Below are 18,021 nucleotides of genomic sequence, written 5' to 3' on the forward strand. Positions count from 1 at the left end.
ACAGTCCAAGGAAAATTCAACAAGGGAGTTCTTGTAGAATTTTTTTCCAATATGGTCCCCTCTTGTAATTTCCCTGAAGGAGGAGAGGAACAATCTAGGCCACAGTCTTCAGTGGGAGTTTTACCTAAACATCACAGGAGTGTGCATCTTTCAAGTGCCAGCAGCCGACTGGAGTCCTGACATTCAATTTGTAGACTGGCACTTCAAAAGGAAACATTCCAGGTAGAGGGGGAAGCACTTTAGGTATATTTTCCCCTAATACATCAGGCAACACTCAGGTGATTAACTGGTTCCTACACAGGAGCCCACCAGATGCCTAAATAAGTATAATATATTTGTGAGCATACAAGACCACGGAACATAAGTTAGAATGATAGATCTTACATCTGGCTACCTTAGGCTTGACCTCTGCCTACGTTTCATATCAAATAATGAGTTCAGACTAGGAGTATTTGCTGACAGCCCCTAGATTTATATGCCTGGAGATTAGAAGTTAGGTATTCAGGTGCAGGATCCCATGACCACAGAACTCACTCCTGTGGGATGTCAGCCAGAGCTCAAGCTTTCTGTTCTCCAAGCTGCCATACAAAGCATGTCTTTGTGGCCCAAGATGGTTTGATGGCATACCATCACTGAATTAGTTATGGCAGTTGGGAGTAGGGTGTGGATGCAGAGATGGGACCTATGTGTCCTGCTTGGGATGGACAGTTCTGATTAATGCCCTGATGTACTGAAGTTATATCGTATTTCCAGATGCCACAGGGATGGGCTCTTTAGAAGTGAATGAATAAATATTCCACTAAATCAGTATCACTTTAAACCCATATAGATTATATCTATATCTAGAAACAAAAAAATTTGCTAGTTAATTGTGAGAGGTTTCACTGACATGCTGCTTTATAACTAAAGCCGTCCTCGTCATTAGTTGCTTTGGCTCTTATTGTTTATTACAGGCCTGTTCCAAGTCTATTAAAGTCAATGGAATGACTTAAGGCCTAATCCAACTCCCACTGAAGTTAATGAAAAGATTCTGAATCACTCCAATAGGAGTCAGATCAAACCCTATATTATACTCTTCCACTTTCTAGCAGCAATAATCTAAATGTACACTGTATAACTAATCTATAATAAGAGTAGAGAGACCCAGTTCAACATACCAAACAGAAACTGCTACTAGCACACTGAACCTCTGGGGGGTTTTAAATTTGACCCCAATCAATAGCCAAACATTGCAATAAGCCCAGGTCAAAATCCAAAAATTGCAATGAACCACACTTACACAAGAGGTTCCACCACGACCCACTTTCTGAACACCCAGGGCCTGACTCTCCTCCACTGCCTTGCACCATGGGCAGTCATTTACACCTGTGCCAACAGAGTGTAAAGTGGGTGTAACATGCTACTCAGTCTTCATGATGGTGTTTGACACCAACTTGGCACAGGCAGAAATGGTGGAATAAGGTACCAGTCTGTGAAGAATCAGCCCTTCTGAAGGCTGGACGATTGGGGGATTTCAAAATCACGGTCAGGACTTGAATTTGCAGCATGAGTCTGTCTCTATCAAGCTTTTAAAATTCATGTTTTCAGAAAAACATGTTTTTTCAGTCTGTGTCATCCTTACATGATGTAACAGATTTACAGCTTGCTATAGGACTCCTGTTATAGCTAATATTACAAAATAAAGGTTCTGTTTACAGTCCAGTACAAACTACAGCATCACAGCTGGAGAGTATGCCTGTCATTATATTTACTTACACCACACAAAAATAAACTGCAGATAACCAAATTTGTAAAGGAATTGGCAGAACTAATCAATTGTTATTACAAAGCTTGTTTGAAGATTAGATATTTCACTTTGAAATAATAATAAAATGCAGCTAAGGAGGTTAAGAAAAGGAAATAGTGTCTCCCCAAGTTACAGCTGATTACACTGCAAGCCTGCCACTCCGTGTTTACACTAAGGCAGATGTACTGATATAAAAAGCCAAAGTTATTTTAGTCATGCCTACTTTACACAGGGAAAAAGTTTGACCTTTTACCTTGCTCACTGCTGTTGTCTCCACTCTGGGAAGCATGGCCCCCACTGGAGGGCCCAGGTGTGCCTGCTGAATGCGTTGAAGTTGCATCATCGTGGTCTCTCCAAGATGAAGGGTTCTGGAGTCAGAATGCCAAGGAATTTTTTCCACAGTTCCCATTCCAATAGCAAATGAGGAACAGAAAGAAAACAGAGGGGAGGGGGGAAAGTATACACATTAGCATTTGTGACATGTGCCAAATACTGATACTGTTTGTACAATGTTAGATGTCTTCAGCAGTTAGAAACAGAGGATGTACAAAGATTTATTTGGTAAAATAAAGGACTGCTTTTTTTCTCTTCCAACAGCTATCTGGGTTTAATTGTTTTAATAGGAGAGCAGTAAAAGAATTTTGCCAAACATTGTAGTATTTTCTGATGAACAGTTTGCAAATGAGTTGACATGGTTTTTTCTTGGGGTTCTGTAATACTGTAAGCTCAAATTGGGGTAGGTTTTGGGTCACATTTTCTCTCATTTTTGCCACATCTGGTTAGATGGAGTTGGGGGGAGTTAAAAGAAAAAACAGTATTTTAAAAAGTACAGGAAAATGGGATGGGAGGGGAGCACACCCGAACCACCCCTCTCTTCGCCACCAGTTTGAATGCTGAAAATACTTGAAGCAAATCCAGAGCTGTGGGGAAAATAAGCTCACTCTGAAACACATTATATACCAGTAAAGATTTTTTTTTCTTTAATATGACACATTTTTAAAGACTTTCTAGATGTATTGCTCTTTAACAGTTCGCTTACAAGAACTGTCAAGCATAATCACCAGGTGATTATATAAAATAATATATATGGTGATTTTTATGTAATCCTTTCTACATTAATATGCATAAAATACACTAAAAAGAATGTAAAAGACAGACATATGAAGTCTGAAAATACTTGGCTAAGTAAGACTTCTACTACTGTACTTCAGTCACATAACTCATGGTGGCTTTTAATTTATTGAGTACTGGTTTTCCTGGAGTGAAGAACTGCCCTTTAAAAGGATAAGTGAGGAAAACTGAAAGTTACAGTTCAGTGCTACTTTGTTGAGTGTAGTCTCCTCCTGGTCCTCCTCCCCTTTCCTGATCATTCCCAATACCCTGCTGTTGCTTAAAGGAAAACAGGAATTCTACTGTACAGGAAGAGCTTTATCAGCACCACATGAAGGCAGGCAAGAGATGGAATTTCCTCTGGCAAAAAAGGAGAGCAAGAACACATGAAACAGATCATACTTAGGGATGGACCTGCATTATTTGTCACCTGTAAGTGACAACTTAGATTAAGCACACCGTAACACTTTCAAACACGAAAAGTTTTGAAAAATAAAAAAATCTTGGCTGAGCTACTACAATATCGCAATTACCGAGTACTGTGAGTGATGTATGATGATTCATACAGGCTCATTCTGACCTCACTGACAGCAATGCAAATCAGAAGTAAATTGAATGCAGTCAGTGGAGTTACCCCATATATGTGTGACCAGAATCAGGCCTTGTATTTACAATGAAGCATGTCTACATAATCTACCAAAACTGATTGATACCACATGCGTCATAGCAATAGATGAAGCAGCCAGATAATACTTTTTTGCAAACCCAATCAAAACTTTACAGCCTGACTTAAAGTCAATCAAATAAGTCCCATTGACTTCAACAGGCTTTGGAGATGACCTTACGTAACTAAGAAATAGGAGACAAATCCTGCTTGCCTTATGGACAGAAACAGACCCACTTAAATCAATTGGACTACACTAATGAGTAAACCAGGCAGGATTTGTCCCAGTATCCAGAACAGCCATAAGTCGTCAGCACAGCTGACAGGCTTTAGGATGCAAATGCTGTTGAACTAACTCACATATTTTCTCTTATATAGACCTGCAACAAGGACTATAAACATTACTGATTACGCTGTCGTATTATTACTCTTTTTAAGATTGTTGTACCAGCTAAATCCACTGAAAGCTAATTACTACCATCCCCAAAACCATAATTAAAGCATGTTACCATCATGTCGCAAAGTCAGGTGAAAATGAAAACAGAGATGAAAAGTCTGAAGAGTTGAAGCAGCTCAGATGTCATTAAAAATAAACTATGAATGAAAATAAAGTGGTGTGGGGAAAAAGAAGTTCATACAGAAATAAAACGCAGAGACTGAGCAAGTTTCTTTTGCAGCCTGGATTAAAACAAGAGTTGTGCCTATGAGCACCTCTTTTTATCTCTGAGTTAGGAAACCACTCAAATAGCTTCAAGCTGAAGGCAAACAGCAGACAGGAGCTCTTCAGCCCTCTGTAGCCTCTTAGCGTCAGCTGTTTGCCGGATGGTAATCAGATAAAGAGCTAGAAGAAATACATGAAAAAGGAAAGAAACAATAGCATGGCATGAGGTTAGCCCTCCAACAACATCAGGCAGGAACCTTCTTTTAGAATATAATAATTGCAACGTGTTCACCTAGGCTAAACTTTTTAGCAAACACAGCGAGTTATGTTAATTTTATACACTGCAGGGTCTCTTAAGCTGGTTGCCGTTAAAGCTCCTTACTGCACATATGAAAATTACAATAATTAGCCAGTAACCCCTCAGCTACATTTTAAGGCAAATGTCATCCAAAGCCTATCATACAGTATTTCAAAAGCTGGGCCATTCTTCTGTTCCATAAATGAAATGATTTGGAAAACATCACTGAATCAGACTTCCCACAGCTAAAAACCCTTGCTGTCTATACCAGTCCAAGATGTGCTTGACCACACTTTGTAGACGAAGTTTTACAAAGACAGACTGTATTGATTTGGAACTCAGTGTATTTTTATGACACAGGTTTCCTGAGGAAAAAAGATTTGGCAGCATTTTGTGGAGAGATAAAAATAATAAAATGGTTATTTGCAAGTTGCAATCATAGAATACTAAAAATATGTTAAGCACAGAGAAATTAGCTACTCTTTTACATTAGAAAAACTGTGATTAGTAATCATAAGCGTGGATCATGAGGTACCACTATTTTTCTTTGAATTAAGATATCTGTATGTGCGATCCAACTTCTTACTTTTTTCCCAAGACAGGTTCCAATTTTGCATCCTTTAAGAAAATCTTCCTGGCCACATTCCCAGTCGTTTGCAGCAATTTATAAATACTGAAGCAAAAGTGGCACCCAAATATACACGTTAAGAGGATTACCTGATAGACCGAATCAATACAATTAATTATGCATATAGAGAGCCTCCTGAAGTCCACTGAAGTTAAATGACAATTTTTCCATTGACTTCATTGAGCTTCATCAGGCCAGAGCATAGCTCTAAAACAAATTATTGATGGATAGGATTGCAATGTAAAGTGTTAATGTGGCTTCATATCAATTTGTGAATAATATTGTTAGCTTTAAAAATGTGCTTTTCCAAGGAAGATGAAAAAATCTTAGGAGAGTGGTGTGATTAAAATGTATTTGCTCATTTTATTTATATGTATAGTTACACACACATACATACACTACGACATATACGCACGTGTATTTACTCAAGAACTAAACTACTGCAGCATTCCATAGAAAGCAGACAGCGCACATGTATCTATTCCCAGTAGTTTTAATAATTGGGAATCAAATATGATGCTCTTCTTGCTCTTACCTAATTGTGTTAAAGAGCAGTGTTACCAGGAGAAAAGCAGTGAATACTGAGTGGAGCACAATAGAAGGAGATGGAAAATAGATACAAGAAGCTAGGTCTCCAGGGGCAGTATTTTCTATTTGCCGGGCTACAGACTCGCAGCTGATAATGCAAGTTGTAATTAATATAAAAGCAGGAGACAATATGGGGAAAGCTTGTACTAGCAGGGCCACAGGAGATCACTCTGCTGCTATCCACGGTTTCTCATTTACACACACAGCCTTCCCTAGAACATACCATGTTGCCAGTGTTTTCTCCCTTGAAAGTTAAAAAAAATTGATTTAGCACCATCATTGAATTTTGCTAAATCTAGAAAACAGAATGGAGAGGACAAGAGTCTCTGGGCATATGAAGCAAATCTGATGTGTTACTCTTTTGTCGATGCTGCAAATCTGCTAGAACCTACACACATTTTAACTAGTACAGTATTTCTTAAGGAGAGATGCTCCAAAGCACATTTGCGAGAGAACAATCATTTATTAAATCAGGATTGCCTAAAGGCACCTATTTGTTAATATGACACAGTGATGCTCATTGGTCTTGTTTGGTGAAAAGGCTGGTAGGTGAGCTCTTCCAAGATAGCTACGTAAATATAGCACAGATGATCGTACATTCCTCAGGAGCCCAAAACTTGCATTGGACAAAGTATGACAAGCAGTCCCACTGGAGCTGATTGTGATCTCACACTGGTTTTAAGATGGTATAACTCAATTAACCACAGTGAATTTACTCCTGGTTTACAATGAAATAAGTAAGATTAAAATTGGGCCGATTCAATTGAAATTACACTCATGCATACAGTCTGCAGGATTCCACCCGGAGACTTTAAGTGAAGTTTTGGATGTACAATAAATGCAAAATTGGGCCAATATATTTCGCTTATCAAATAAAAGTGTTGAAACTACAAACCCACAATGTGCAAATAAAACAACTACACACCTGATTCTCAATTAAGGTAACTTCAAATTAATTTTTGCCCAATGTCCTGTCAATCATCTTTGCAAATTATCTTAACAAGTGTCACAATGGCACTGTTTCCCCAGACACTATAAGCCAAGCCCGTCTCACTGTACTCACACGAGCAGTACCTTTGAACTCAACGGAACTACTAATGTTATTTAGACAACAAGAGTTTGGCCCTGCATGTCCTGTTAAATCAAAACACAATGTAGTGCACCAGACAAAACCTTATATACACCCATATTTGATATAGTGTAGTGAATGGCAATAATAAACATATATAAAGAAACTTTCAACAAATAAATAGTGCATGAAAATCTCTAATGGCTTGGTATATATCTTTACAGTGAAGTGAAGGCTCCATAGCACTGAGGCTTACTTTCCTCACATATCTGTATTTAATATATTACTGACTAGACTTGAAAGCATTGTTGCATTATCCATCAGCATTACAAAAGTAAAACAAAACACTAGGCATTCTGGTCAACTGAAATGGAGTAATTTTCTTATTTGTACACGTATTCAAGTTTCATACATGTCTATTCAAAAAAAATCTTGACATTCTCAGCACACTGATTTCTCATTTGAGTAAAGTTTCAGGAACAACTGCTGACAGTCCTAGAAAGCAGCATCCCTCTTAAAGGATGTATAGGCTCCTTGAGCTTTGTTTTCAGCATCGCTCTTTGAATCAAACTTGTAAACCAGGTATATATATAAATATATACATATGGTATATGGTACATATATATAGAACAAAGTCTTGAACCACCAGAATTTTTATAAGAAATTCTTCCCATCTAATTCTGTCTAGCAACACATCTTCAGGAGTGATACTACTACTTTTAAATTATTATAAACATAAAAAAAACCCCAACTCCAATGTAACTATAACTATCCAACCTAAGTTGGGATCAGATAGGCAACTCTGAAATTAAAGAGGAAATGCCAAGATCAATGAGATAATTAAAAGCGGTATCATCTCACATTTTGAGAACACAATGTAGTTTAATCAAATAAAAATAGTCAAATTTACGTGTACTGAAATGCTCAGGAAAGGCACCAGCAATCAGAAACCAGAAAAATTTAATATTCGTTAGTGTATAGAAGTCCCCCAATGACACATGAAAGCAGAGCCAAAAGAGCCCACAGTAACATTCCCAATCTTAAACTACACTAAGAAACTTGATTATGTAAAAGCATTCGCCTTATTCCTGTTGCCGTAACTATCAAGGTTACCTTTTGACATTTGAGAAACCAGTAGGACACTTTTAGGGCCTGATCCTACATTCCCAACCTTCATAAAATTCCTGATGAAGTCCCTGGGATTTTGGGGTACATGGATAATTCAATATCAGGCCCTTACTAATTGGTTCACTACTCATCTGCCAATGAAATCTCACCAATAGACAAGACCATAAAACTTGTGGCAGAAGTTTGAGACCCCCATTTTTAATATTTCTGATTTTCCAAAAATCTTTAGGCCGTTCAGAACTAATCTCACTAAAAAGAGTATTAAAATTCTTCAGAACACCTTGACGTCCAAAAATCCAAAATAATAAGAGCTAATGTAACCTGATATGACAACAGAATGGTGTAACAGTCAAACTACTATTTCTCTGTTGCAGATAGCGCATCAGAGGTGTAATCAGGCAAAGAATCTTGTATAAAAAAGAGATAGATATGTATTAATCTAAATATTTTAATTACACTTTATGGGCGATCAGTTTATTAGTACCTCAGTTTTTAACTGCTTACAGCATATAAACAAACACTGAGCAGATTCAAACCTTTTTCCTCCTCTCATTGAAATCAGTGGCAGGTAAGCCATTAAATTCTGTGGGACTAACATCAGGCCCTAACTCAGACTGGGACTCAAGGAACAATGACATAGTATTAGTCAAAGCAATGCATAAAAGAAAATGTAAATAAACCCGAGCAGAGAAATGTTGTATAGTCTTAGAGAAAGTTTACGATTCTTAAAATACCATGCACGATAGTTTTCAAACTGGGATAGTTTTCTTTTTAAGAAAGAAAGGATTTATGGTCAACCTCAGGAGGAGCTTAGCATGTGTGGAATGGAGGATTGGGCCCTATCTGTCTATACTGAACAATGATAAATTATCATTGCTGGGAACCTCAACTTGAACTGCAGTTTCGGCAGGTTTCCCACACTGCTCCTCCCATAACTGATCTGGTGCAGGCAGAGCATGGCTATAATTAATGTGTTTCGATCTACCCCTAATACCTCCAAGCAACAACAAAAAAATTAGGATGTTAAAATATCAAACACTAATTATGGTCTGTTATATTTACTAAACATAGAAGAATGATAACAAAACTTGCCACTCTTCAAAAACTAGCATTACACAATTTGATTTGCAAAGTCCCTGCCCCATTTACACTCACTGTGTTACATAACAGTTAATAGTGCACTAAAATAAAATTCAGTATGTGCATTTATTACCAAACAAATATGACAAGACTGCGTAAGACTGCCTGCTTTTCCAGCACAGGTATTGCTTCTGCAGAGATCAATGATTTCCTCCCCTTCCCTCTTTCTTCCCCCTGCCCCATTAAGTTATTTAAATATCACAGCAGTGGCATTCTAGAAAGGAAATATACAACCTCCGTAATATCCCATTTGCAGAAGTCACACTGTAAATATTGGCTAGTCTCATGTTTCTTTTAGTTACTTTCCTTCAGCTATATTTTCAAGTCTGGCAAAAAGAATAATATTGAGAGTTGCATTAGTACCTACTATACCGCTGCCATCACCACCCACCCTACACATACACATAAAACACACATGCACAATGTATCTTGATACTACTTAATAAGAAGAAAGGTGTATGGATTTTGGGGGTGTCAAACAGCTGTCACAAACTGTCACCTCCACAAGAGAAACCTTGGCACACAACAAATTAAACTGCACTTCTTTTTAGCTGTCATTATTCATAGCCAATCAGTTGAAATGCGTCTAGTATTTCATGTGCAAATAAAACCAGGAGGAAGATTCCCTGGATCAGAACAGTGGGCCAAGAGATGAAACAGAGGAAACAACATGCTGTCTCTGTCCTTCTGAAGGGGATCATCAACACCCCTGCACCAATTTTCACCAAATGAGATCTAGCCTGGGGCTATGTATTAAATATGCATATCAAATCAAATGAAAAAAAAAACTGGAGAGTCAAACTGGACAAATTTGCATGCTTGAACTATTCCATTTCTTAGGTAGAGGCTCACAAAAGAACAGTTCAATTTTTATTCTACATACTGACAATTATAAAAGAGTTTCCTTCTTTGTAAGTAGTGGTGTATTATTCCTTAATGTAGACTAGCACAATGCATACATTCTTTAATGTAGCCCAGTGAAATGTATATGTGTGTGTCCGTGTGTGTGTATTTTCCCCAAAGTTTTGTTGGGAAAACAAGCTAACATTTAAAAAAAAATCCAATAAGGAGACACATTTCCCAAAACGCATGAATAAAATGTAACTATGATACAACTCTTCATTTCCCAGTTGGTGTTCTGGTTGCACAAATTATTGCTTCCTTTCAAAACAAATAGCAGGGGGCTCAAGTAAAAAATGCTATAGTTCAAATCTCCAGGAAATAAAAGGCTTTAAATTATAATACCCAATGAAGTGGTAAACCCTAAAGGGTGCAAGATAAATGGGTTGTCATATTTACTTGAGTTTGGTTTTTGGGCCACAAAAACAACAGGAGATTCTTCTTAGTGAAGATAATAGTTATCAAATTATCAAAATGCTAACCCCTTCCAACCTTGTCCTATCATTGTGTGTGAATTTAAATATTATAATAGAGTACTGCAAATTGGCTTGAGCATTCGCCATCTGCCAGAACCCTAAACAGGATAGTTTATCTAATCTCTTCAATATAAACATCAGCATGCTCCATTTCTACACTTCCACTTGAAACACACTGTTGTAAAGAAACTGTTCTGGAAAAAAGTAGATTTTTTCTGTATTGCCCTGAATTCTGCAGAATGAGCCTATATCTTTCAAGTTGCTACACATTTAAATTTCTTTACTACTAGTCCCATAATGCTTGTGCATACAAATTTAGAGTTGAAAATGCCATAAACCAGATATTTTAAAACTACTGTCATGCCTCATAGACTCTATTATCTACAGATGAGAGAACTGATAAGCAGAGAAACTTTCGGTAACTGCTGCATACATTTTGATTTGAAAATATTAAGTCTAAAATGCACAGCAGCAGAAGAATCTAACCCCACAAGGTTTACCAAACATGAAAGAAAAATTGAAAGCTTGAAATACTGAAACCATTTCCAGTGTCCTGGAACTTTAAACACGGGGGGGAGGGCAACGACATTTACAAATATATTATTGTATTTCTTACCAAGAACCTCAAGACAGATTAAATGCAATTATTAAATACGTGGGCAACATATTTTCAAATTAAAAAAAAATCATCCAAACCAGATTCTGTATTAATGTACATCTACTTTTCTTACCACACAAGACAGCTAGGCGCCTGTGCAAAGCATGCTAAGGACACAGGGAGTTAAATGAATATTTCAACCACTAAAATATTAGATGTACCATTTACATTATGAGTTTCAAAGAACCTAAAACGGTGTAAATCCTTTTCGCCCCAGAGATACATTCCTATAAATAAACTACAGTTCACACCCACTCTTTTTAATCATCGCTATTTCCTTCTCTTTTCTCTGCTACTAGCTGCACTCTTTTCTGTCATTTTTCACCTGTAAAGATCTATTTATTAGTATATACACATTCAAAAGGACCATGAGCTCTGCTCCAAAACACAAGCCAGAGAACTAAAGCCACTCCTCCTACCAGAAGCACCAACGTTTAGTCCTACACGAATAGCAATAACTCACCAACTACCAAAGTGTTAAAATCAACCACTAACCTACGGCTACTCAATCATAATTCTCTTCAGCTTTCTGTAATACATTGTTAATAATTGGTTCATCAAGGTTACTGTCTTTTATTATGAAGATGCTTCAGGCACTTGGCAATAAGTCCATATTCTGACAATAAGTTGCTATAAAGCAAATGCATTGGAACCTCCAATGTGTTAACCCTTTTCTTAACGCCATGTGAAACTGCCAGTAATTCTCAGCACTTGTCATCTGCACATGGGGAAGGGTGGGTGTGGGGGTGGGTGTGGGGGGGATTAACCAAACTTTCTCCCTAACTTTCTCGGCATTGCTGCATGGATTACAGAGATGGCAAAGCAGAAAAAAGCACCGACCACCACCTCAAACAGCCAATTCACCAGGGCTGCAAGTCGCCCAGATCAGGAAACTTCACAAAACATAAGCAAACTCCCTGTGCTACAGATAGACTGAGAGGGGGGCGGGATGGGGCGTGGGGGTGGAAATCGACGGTATGAAGAACATTAAAGCTAGCTGAGGGATGGGGGAGGGGGCCGAGAGAGACAGGCTAAAAAAAGGCGTCTTCTAAGCAGGTTAGAGTCTTTCAAAACGCTGTAAAGGGATCAAGCGGACTTACATGGTCGGCTAAATTTGTGGAAGATCCTGAGAGCTCTTCGTGGTCAGATTTGGAGCTGCCGTCCCTTTCGTCAATAACTAGATCTATTGGCATTTTTCCTTTCAAACAACTAATGTACCGATGGCAAAAGTTATCGCACAACTCGTGGACCTGGGGGAGGAAAAGGAAGACAAAATATCGGATTGCAACTTTTTTTTTTGTTGGTCGCAAGAGAAACGCTGTGATCTATTCCCCGAGTCACTCTAATTAAGGGGCATAATAGTGGAAGGCAAGGAAACAATAGAGAAATTGTTGCCGCACATATTATTCCCCTGAGACTTGCCGCAGCAACAAGTGAGAGAGCGAGAGATACCGGGCTCTGTCTAGTCTGGAGAGGAAAATCCGATTTGGTGATAACATCAAACCACTGGAACCGGGACCTTAGACACCGCAGGAGCACACACAGCTCAGCCAGGGGGAGCCGGTGACTTGGGTTTGTCTGGAGTAGGGCAGAGCTGTGTGTATTCCTGGAGGCGAACAAATAAATAAGTGCCCCCAGGGGTTGTAAAGATCCCAGCCTGAGCTCGGCCCTTGGGTACCCCCCAGAGGAACCGTCACCTCCTGCTTGATCGGAACAGGTTGAGGTCAGCACGGCGATGGGCTCTGGATCAGAGCAGGGGTTATTTACTTGGGAAGCGACTATTCCGGCTCAGCCAACTCGCCTCCCCTGCAGGGAGGAGTCGGGTGGTTGCAAAGGGCTCCCACGCTTTTAAGGGAGCCAGTTCGCCTTACGAGGGGAAAGAAAGGCCCTGTTTAGCGAGTGCCACATGCTCGCGTGGGCCCAGATCCCAGTGCGGCGCTGCCGGCCCGCCCTCTAGTTCACAAGTGCGTGCCAGGCATCAAGGGCGGGGAATAAGGAGAGCAGGAGCCCCAGTCCCCAGCGCCCGGGGCTTACCTTTTCTAACTCCAAAAGGTGAAACCTTAGTACTTGTATTGCCTGGATCATCTGCAAGAAAGGTGGGAGCAGGGCGTTACTCGGGAGCAGGCCGCCCCGGGGGCTGGGCAGAGCCGCGCGCCCCAATGGGCAGAGCAGGGGCTTGTCAGGGCGCACACTCATCAGCCAGGGGGGTTAGCTCCTCGGTCACGCTCGAGCCATTTGGATCAACTTTAACTCCACGCGCTCGATTTTGATCATCCTTCTGGCCGGAGCGCTGATTCGGGGCTCCCTGGGAGCTGGAGACCTCGCCCTCCTTCTCCCCCCAGCGCTTATTTCTGAGGGGCCGCGCAGCAGCCAACCACACACACACACACACACACACACACTCCAAAGGAAGGGGGAAAAAGCGGGGGATACGCTCGAGATGCCTCGTTTGGCAGCTTCTTTACAAGCGGATTTGGGCACTTTTGCTATTGAAATCACCCGCATTAGCAAAAGAATTGCGCTAGAACCCGCCCGCCCGCTCTCCCCTGCAGCTCCCCGTGGCTTTACGCGCAGCTTTGCAATGCAGCGGGGCGCCAGGCTGCGCCCTGGCTCCCTTGAAAGGGGAAGCGCTTTGAAGCCTCTCCGATGCAGCTTTTTAATCTTTCGGCTCTGCCCCCCCTCCCCGATCCGCACCCCTGGCCGGCAGGACCTGTAACTTTCCAGCCGCCTGACTTACAAAGCTGCCTGCCTGAGCAAGGGGCTTAGGCTGAACTGCGAGGGGGAGGCGACCGCGCGAGCCTTACCAAATTGTCCAGCTCTGGGTTGGAAGAAAAAAGTGGCTTTTCAGCGCGGACCTGCGAGAAGTAGGACAGTGAGTGTGAATGAGAGCCCCGCTCCAAAGCCCTGCAAGCCACCAAGGCGTGACACACTAGCGAGTGGCAAGAACTACGCCCAGGCCAGATTGGAATAGCCACACGGGCCGGGATAGAGGCTGACCAGCCCGGTGCCTCTGGCCTCCTGTAGCCCTCTGGCTTTGGGGGCGCCTGGATTTCTCGCGGGGACGGGCCTGGGCCGGGGCGGGTGAGGAGGGGGACTTGGGGGGGAGCCAGGAGTGAGTGAACGACTTTCCACCGTCTGGAAGCGACTCTCGTCGGAGCAGGCCAGTGCGGATCGGTGGGAGAGCACCTTCCCCATGGCACCCTGTCATCCCCACTTCCAGCGCAGGATCCAAAGCCCGGAGCCTCTCCCCCTCTCTGACAGTGCGGTAATAGGCGTGGGGGCTCCGGGGCCAAGGGGGTGGGAGGGTTCCGAAAAAGTGTTGGACCTGTTTAGCGAAGACCGCGATGTCCTCGTTGAAAGAGTCCGAGGAGCAGACATCCCCGCCGGCCACGCCAGGCTCCCGGGGAGTGCAGGTCGCCAGCTCGCACTTCTCAAAGACCAGCGCTAAGAGGGGGAACAACGGGTGCCTACCGGGCAGTGACACACAAAGAAAGAGAGGGGGAGAGAGGCAAGAAAGAAGAGCTCTAATCAACAAGTATACACACTCTCTCTCTCTCACACACACACACACACAACATCCCGCAGCCTTCCAACCGGGCCCAGACCAACGACCACTCCACCAAGTATTTTAAAAATGGCAAATCCCCAACAGCATCCACGCTCGGATCCCACCAACCGGAGACAAAAATAACCCGAGCGGAGAGGAGAACCAAACGCATGCACCCATTACAACAGCTCAGCTGTGAATCTTACACTTTTAGCCACAGCTTTAAATAATACGAAACCAGGACAATCCCAGCCCTACCCCCGAGCTAGAACCTAAAATGAGAAACACTGTTACGCAAACTGTTTGAACTACTTCGTATTTGGGTTGGTGGTTTTTTTTTTCTTTATTATTTTAAAGGAGACTGCTAGCAAAAATGTGGTGAAGTTTCCTGGCTTGGAAAGCACACCCAAGTAAAATACCAGCTGTCTAGATAACTGAGCGGGAGGGGTGGGGGAAGGAGGGAGAAGCAGTTCTAGAAATATTTTCCCATAATTGGAGTAGTCATGAAAAAATCCCTCTGTGTTAAGTCGTAAGCGTGTGTTTGCCCATTTCCCCCTGTTGTATCTCTGAGCGGGGGCCCTCCTCGTGTCACAGAGGTTACCAGCTCTTCTTCTGGGGTAATTTACTGCACTGAAAGGCATCTGTGTCATTCCCCAAGCATTGCTTTGGCACAGGGTTGAGGGATGTTGTTGTTTGGGTTTTCCTATTCTTTTTTTTTCTTTATAAACAGGCAAGCTCAACTCCCTGCCTCCATTTCCCCCCCCCCCCCCGTTTCAAAGAAGCGATCCCCTTTATTATGACTCTGTCTTCCTCTTTATTTACAGTGCTGGAAGGAGTGTGATTCTGGCATCTTGATCCACCAGAACAACACTGCTTCAGCTAAAATCCACCGCCGTGGTATCCACCCACTCTACCTCAACTCCTAAGTTGTGCCTCTCCGGGGAGGGAGTGGGAAAAACTTTCCCTTAGCGGGGTGTGTTTTCTGGGGCACTCTTTCTATAGGCACCTTATGTCTCTCCCAGATAATAACAACTTTTAAAATATTTATTATTGATTATTACGACCAGTGCTACTAGAAAGCCACACGCCAGGTTTCCCTACCCACCAGTGATCTGTCTGTGACTCTCCCCACGCCCTCGTGAGCCGTGCCTACCCCCTCTCTAGCTCTCCAGCAGACCTTAGAGTGAGTTACCCCTCCGACCTCTCCAGCCCCCGCCTCTCTCCTCCCCTGCCTCTGCTCTGCCTCCTGCTCCACGTCCAGAACACCCACGAGCAAGCCGCGCTATGGCGCCCAGGTCCCCCTGGATGTACCTACCCGTAGATCGCATCCTTGTCCCGCTTCAAGGCGTCGTTGACAGCCGATCCCATGCTGGCTGGCATGACATTGGGGTGCGGGGCGTGGGCTCCATAGTGCTGGCTGGCATGGAGCGGCGGCCCGTGGTTCAGGTGGTGAACCGGGGGGATCGGCCGGGGAGCGTGAGGGTCTCCGTACATGGAAGCCGGCACCCCTACTCCGTCCATCCCGCCGTAATGGGGCAGCTCATCGTACTGTCAAAAATGGGCCAGGAGAGAGAGAGACAGAGAGAGAGAGAGGAAGAAGGAGGAGGAGGAGGAGGAGGAAGAGGGAAAAAAAACAAAACAAAAAACAAACAACAACAAAAAAGTCAGAAGAGAGTAAAGCACCCAGACAGACACAACACGGCAAAACCGAGCAGGAGCAGCCACAACGGAGGGAGAGTTATACAAAATGAACTAAACTAAAATAAAAGCAGAGGCTAGCCAGGGCTGGGGGAGGAGGGGGCCGTGTCAGGAGGGGAAGAGGTACGCGGGGAGGGGGGGGGGGTCTGCTTCAATTAAGGAAGAAGAAACCCTAACAAGGAAACCGGGATGAAAAGGAAGGAAATGAAGGAGAAACTCGAGTTACTCCGACTTAGAAAGCAAAGAGGAGAAATAAAGGAAGAAACAGGCTCCATAGTCAGTAAGGAAAGACAGAACTAAGCGTTGGGAAGCAGGGAGGAGAAGGCAGGGTGCCGGGGGGGGTAGTGAAGGGGGGAAATAATCTGAAAGTTACCAGAAACATTATTTAGTAGCAATTCCCCTTGTCCTTGTCAAAGTCAGAGACAAAACAAGCAGCAATATGTGTGGGTATGGATAGATGTGTATAGCTCCTAGGCAGCAGCAGCGGCCGCAGCCAGCCTCCCCCTGTGAAACCCGTGCTACTGAGCAGCTAGGGTAGCAGGGAAATCGCGCGGCTGGGGGAAAAGCTGGAGAGGAAAAAAGCGTGGAACAATTGCAGAGACAGAGAGAGAGAGAGAGGGTAAGACACGCGCGCGCACACACACACACACACACAAAGCTGGTGAATAATTTTTGCTGCTATTTTTTAATACTGGCCGCCATCATCATCAGCAACAGAGGAGAGCAAATCGGACAGGCCCCTCTTAAGAGAGGATTTATATATAGGTAAGTGTTGGAGATTTAAACCTACCCTTTGCGCCATCAGTCTGCGCTCCAATAAACTCCTGGATGTGTCGTATATTTAATATCCCAGTCCAGAAAAGAAAGTGATTTACAGTGAAGAAGATTCCTTGTTTTGGCAACCCACTTATAGACTTCTCCTATTCTCCAGTCTGGGTCAGTAAGAAGAGTAATAATAATAACAACAATAATAAAAAAAATCAGCCAAGAACCACGATGTTTGTGTATTTCTTCTTTTTTCTTTCTCTCACTCTTTCTTTTTTCTCTTTCTCTTTTTTTCCTTTTTTTCTTTCTCTAGGCAAAAAAAAATAAAATAAAATAAAATGAAATAAAAAATAAAAAAATAAAAAAATTGTCAAGCCCCCAAACTGAAGGTTACGATCGGCTCGTCAGCAACCCACATGTAACCAAACTGTCGTGTCTCATGGCTTTTTGCCACTCCAGCTGTCAGTCAAAGCCAGGGAATGTCAAGGTAGTGAATGAATGATGGTTGATGATGATGAAGAGAGGAGGAATCTTTTTAACCCCGGGTTCTTCTTCCAGTAACTCCGCGTTTGGCTTTTGCCTTTTAGGATCGCTATAGGGTTTTTTTAAGTACCAGGAAGGGGGGGGGGTGGGGAGAGATGCGAAGAAAAATTGAATAGTTTGCAAAACCCGGACTTCCCCCTTTCTCTCTCCCTCTCTCTCTCTCTTTTCCTGGTAGGTATTTTGTCTCTCTCTCTCTCTGTGAGATGAGTGAGTGTCAGTAAGTGTTGGCAGGTTGGCTGCTGGCTGGCTTATAGAAGAGGCTCAGTTTTGCAGCGCTGATCGGCGGGAGAATGAAATGACGGAACCCGGAAGTAGTGGTGGCCATAGCCAGTCCTACAACAGAGACACATACAAGGGAGCGG

The 18,021-nt window shown here is 42.6% G+C and overlaps 1 protein-coding gene across 12 annotated transcripts in view; it reads right to left on the bottom strand.

Moving 5' to 3' along the window:
• MEIS2 (Meis homeobox 2) overlaps nucleotides 1–17,637 on the bottom strand; it is a 197,751-nt gene extending 180,114 nt beyond the window's left edge. For 4 of the 12 annotated variants that reach the window (XM_074996928.1, XM_074996940.1, XM_074996937.1 and 1 more), the window contains exons 1-7: nucleotides 16,725–16,850; nucleotides 15,969–16,201; nucleotides 14,432–14,573; nucleotides 13,911–13,961; nucleotides 13,141–13,191; nucleotides 12,207–12,356; nucleotides 2,040–2,154 (exon numbers count right to left, since the gene is read on the bottom strand). In XM_074996928.1, coding sequence (XP_074853029.1) covers nucleotides 2,040–2,154; nucleotides 12,207–12,356; nucleotides 13,141–13,191; nucleotides 13,911–13,961; nucleotides 14,432–14,573; nucleotides 15,969–16,201; nucleotides 16,725–16,733 — 751 coding nt within the window. In that variant the 5' untranslated portion in view covers nucleotides 16,734–16,850. Of the gene's footprint in view, nucleotides 1–2,039; nucleotides 2,155–12,206; nucleotides 12,357–13,140; nucleotides 13,192–13,910; nucleotides 13,962–14,431; nucleotides 14,574–15,968; nucleotides 16,202–16,724; nucleotides 16,851–17,141 lie in introns of those variants that run through there. The other 8 variants (XM_074996927.1, XM_074996929.1, XM_074996934.1 and 5 more) reach the window with 4 other exon arrangements.
• Between the last annotated feature and the right edge of the window lie 384 nt (nucleotides 17,638–18,021).

The sequence above is a fragment of the Carettochelys insculpta genome, chromosome 6, assembly GCF_033958435.1.
Source record: "Carettochelys insculpta isolate YL-2023 chromosome 6, ASM3395843v1, whole genome shotgun sequence".
In the NCBI taxonomy this organism is placed as follows: Eukaryota; Metazoa; Chordata; order Testudines; family Carettochelyidae; genus Carettochelys; species Carettochelys insculpta.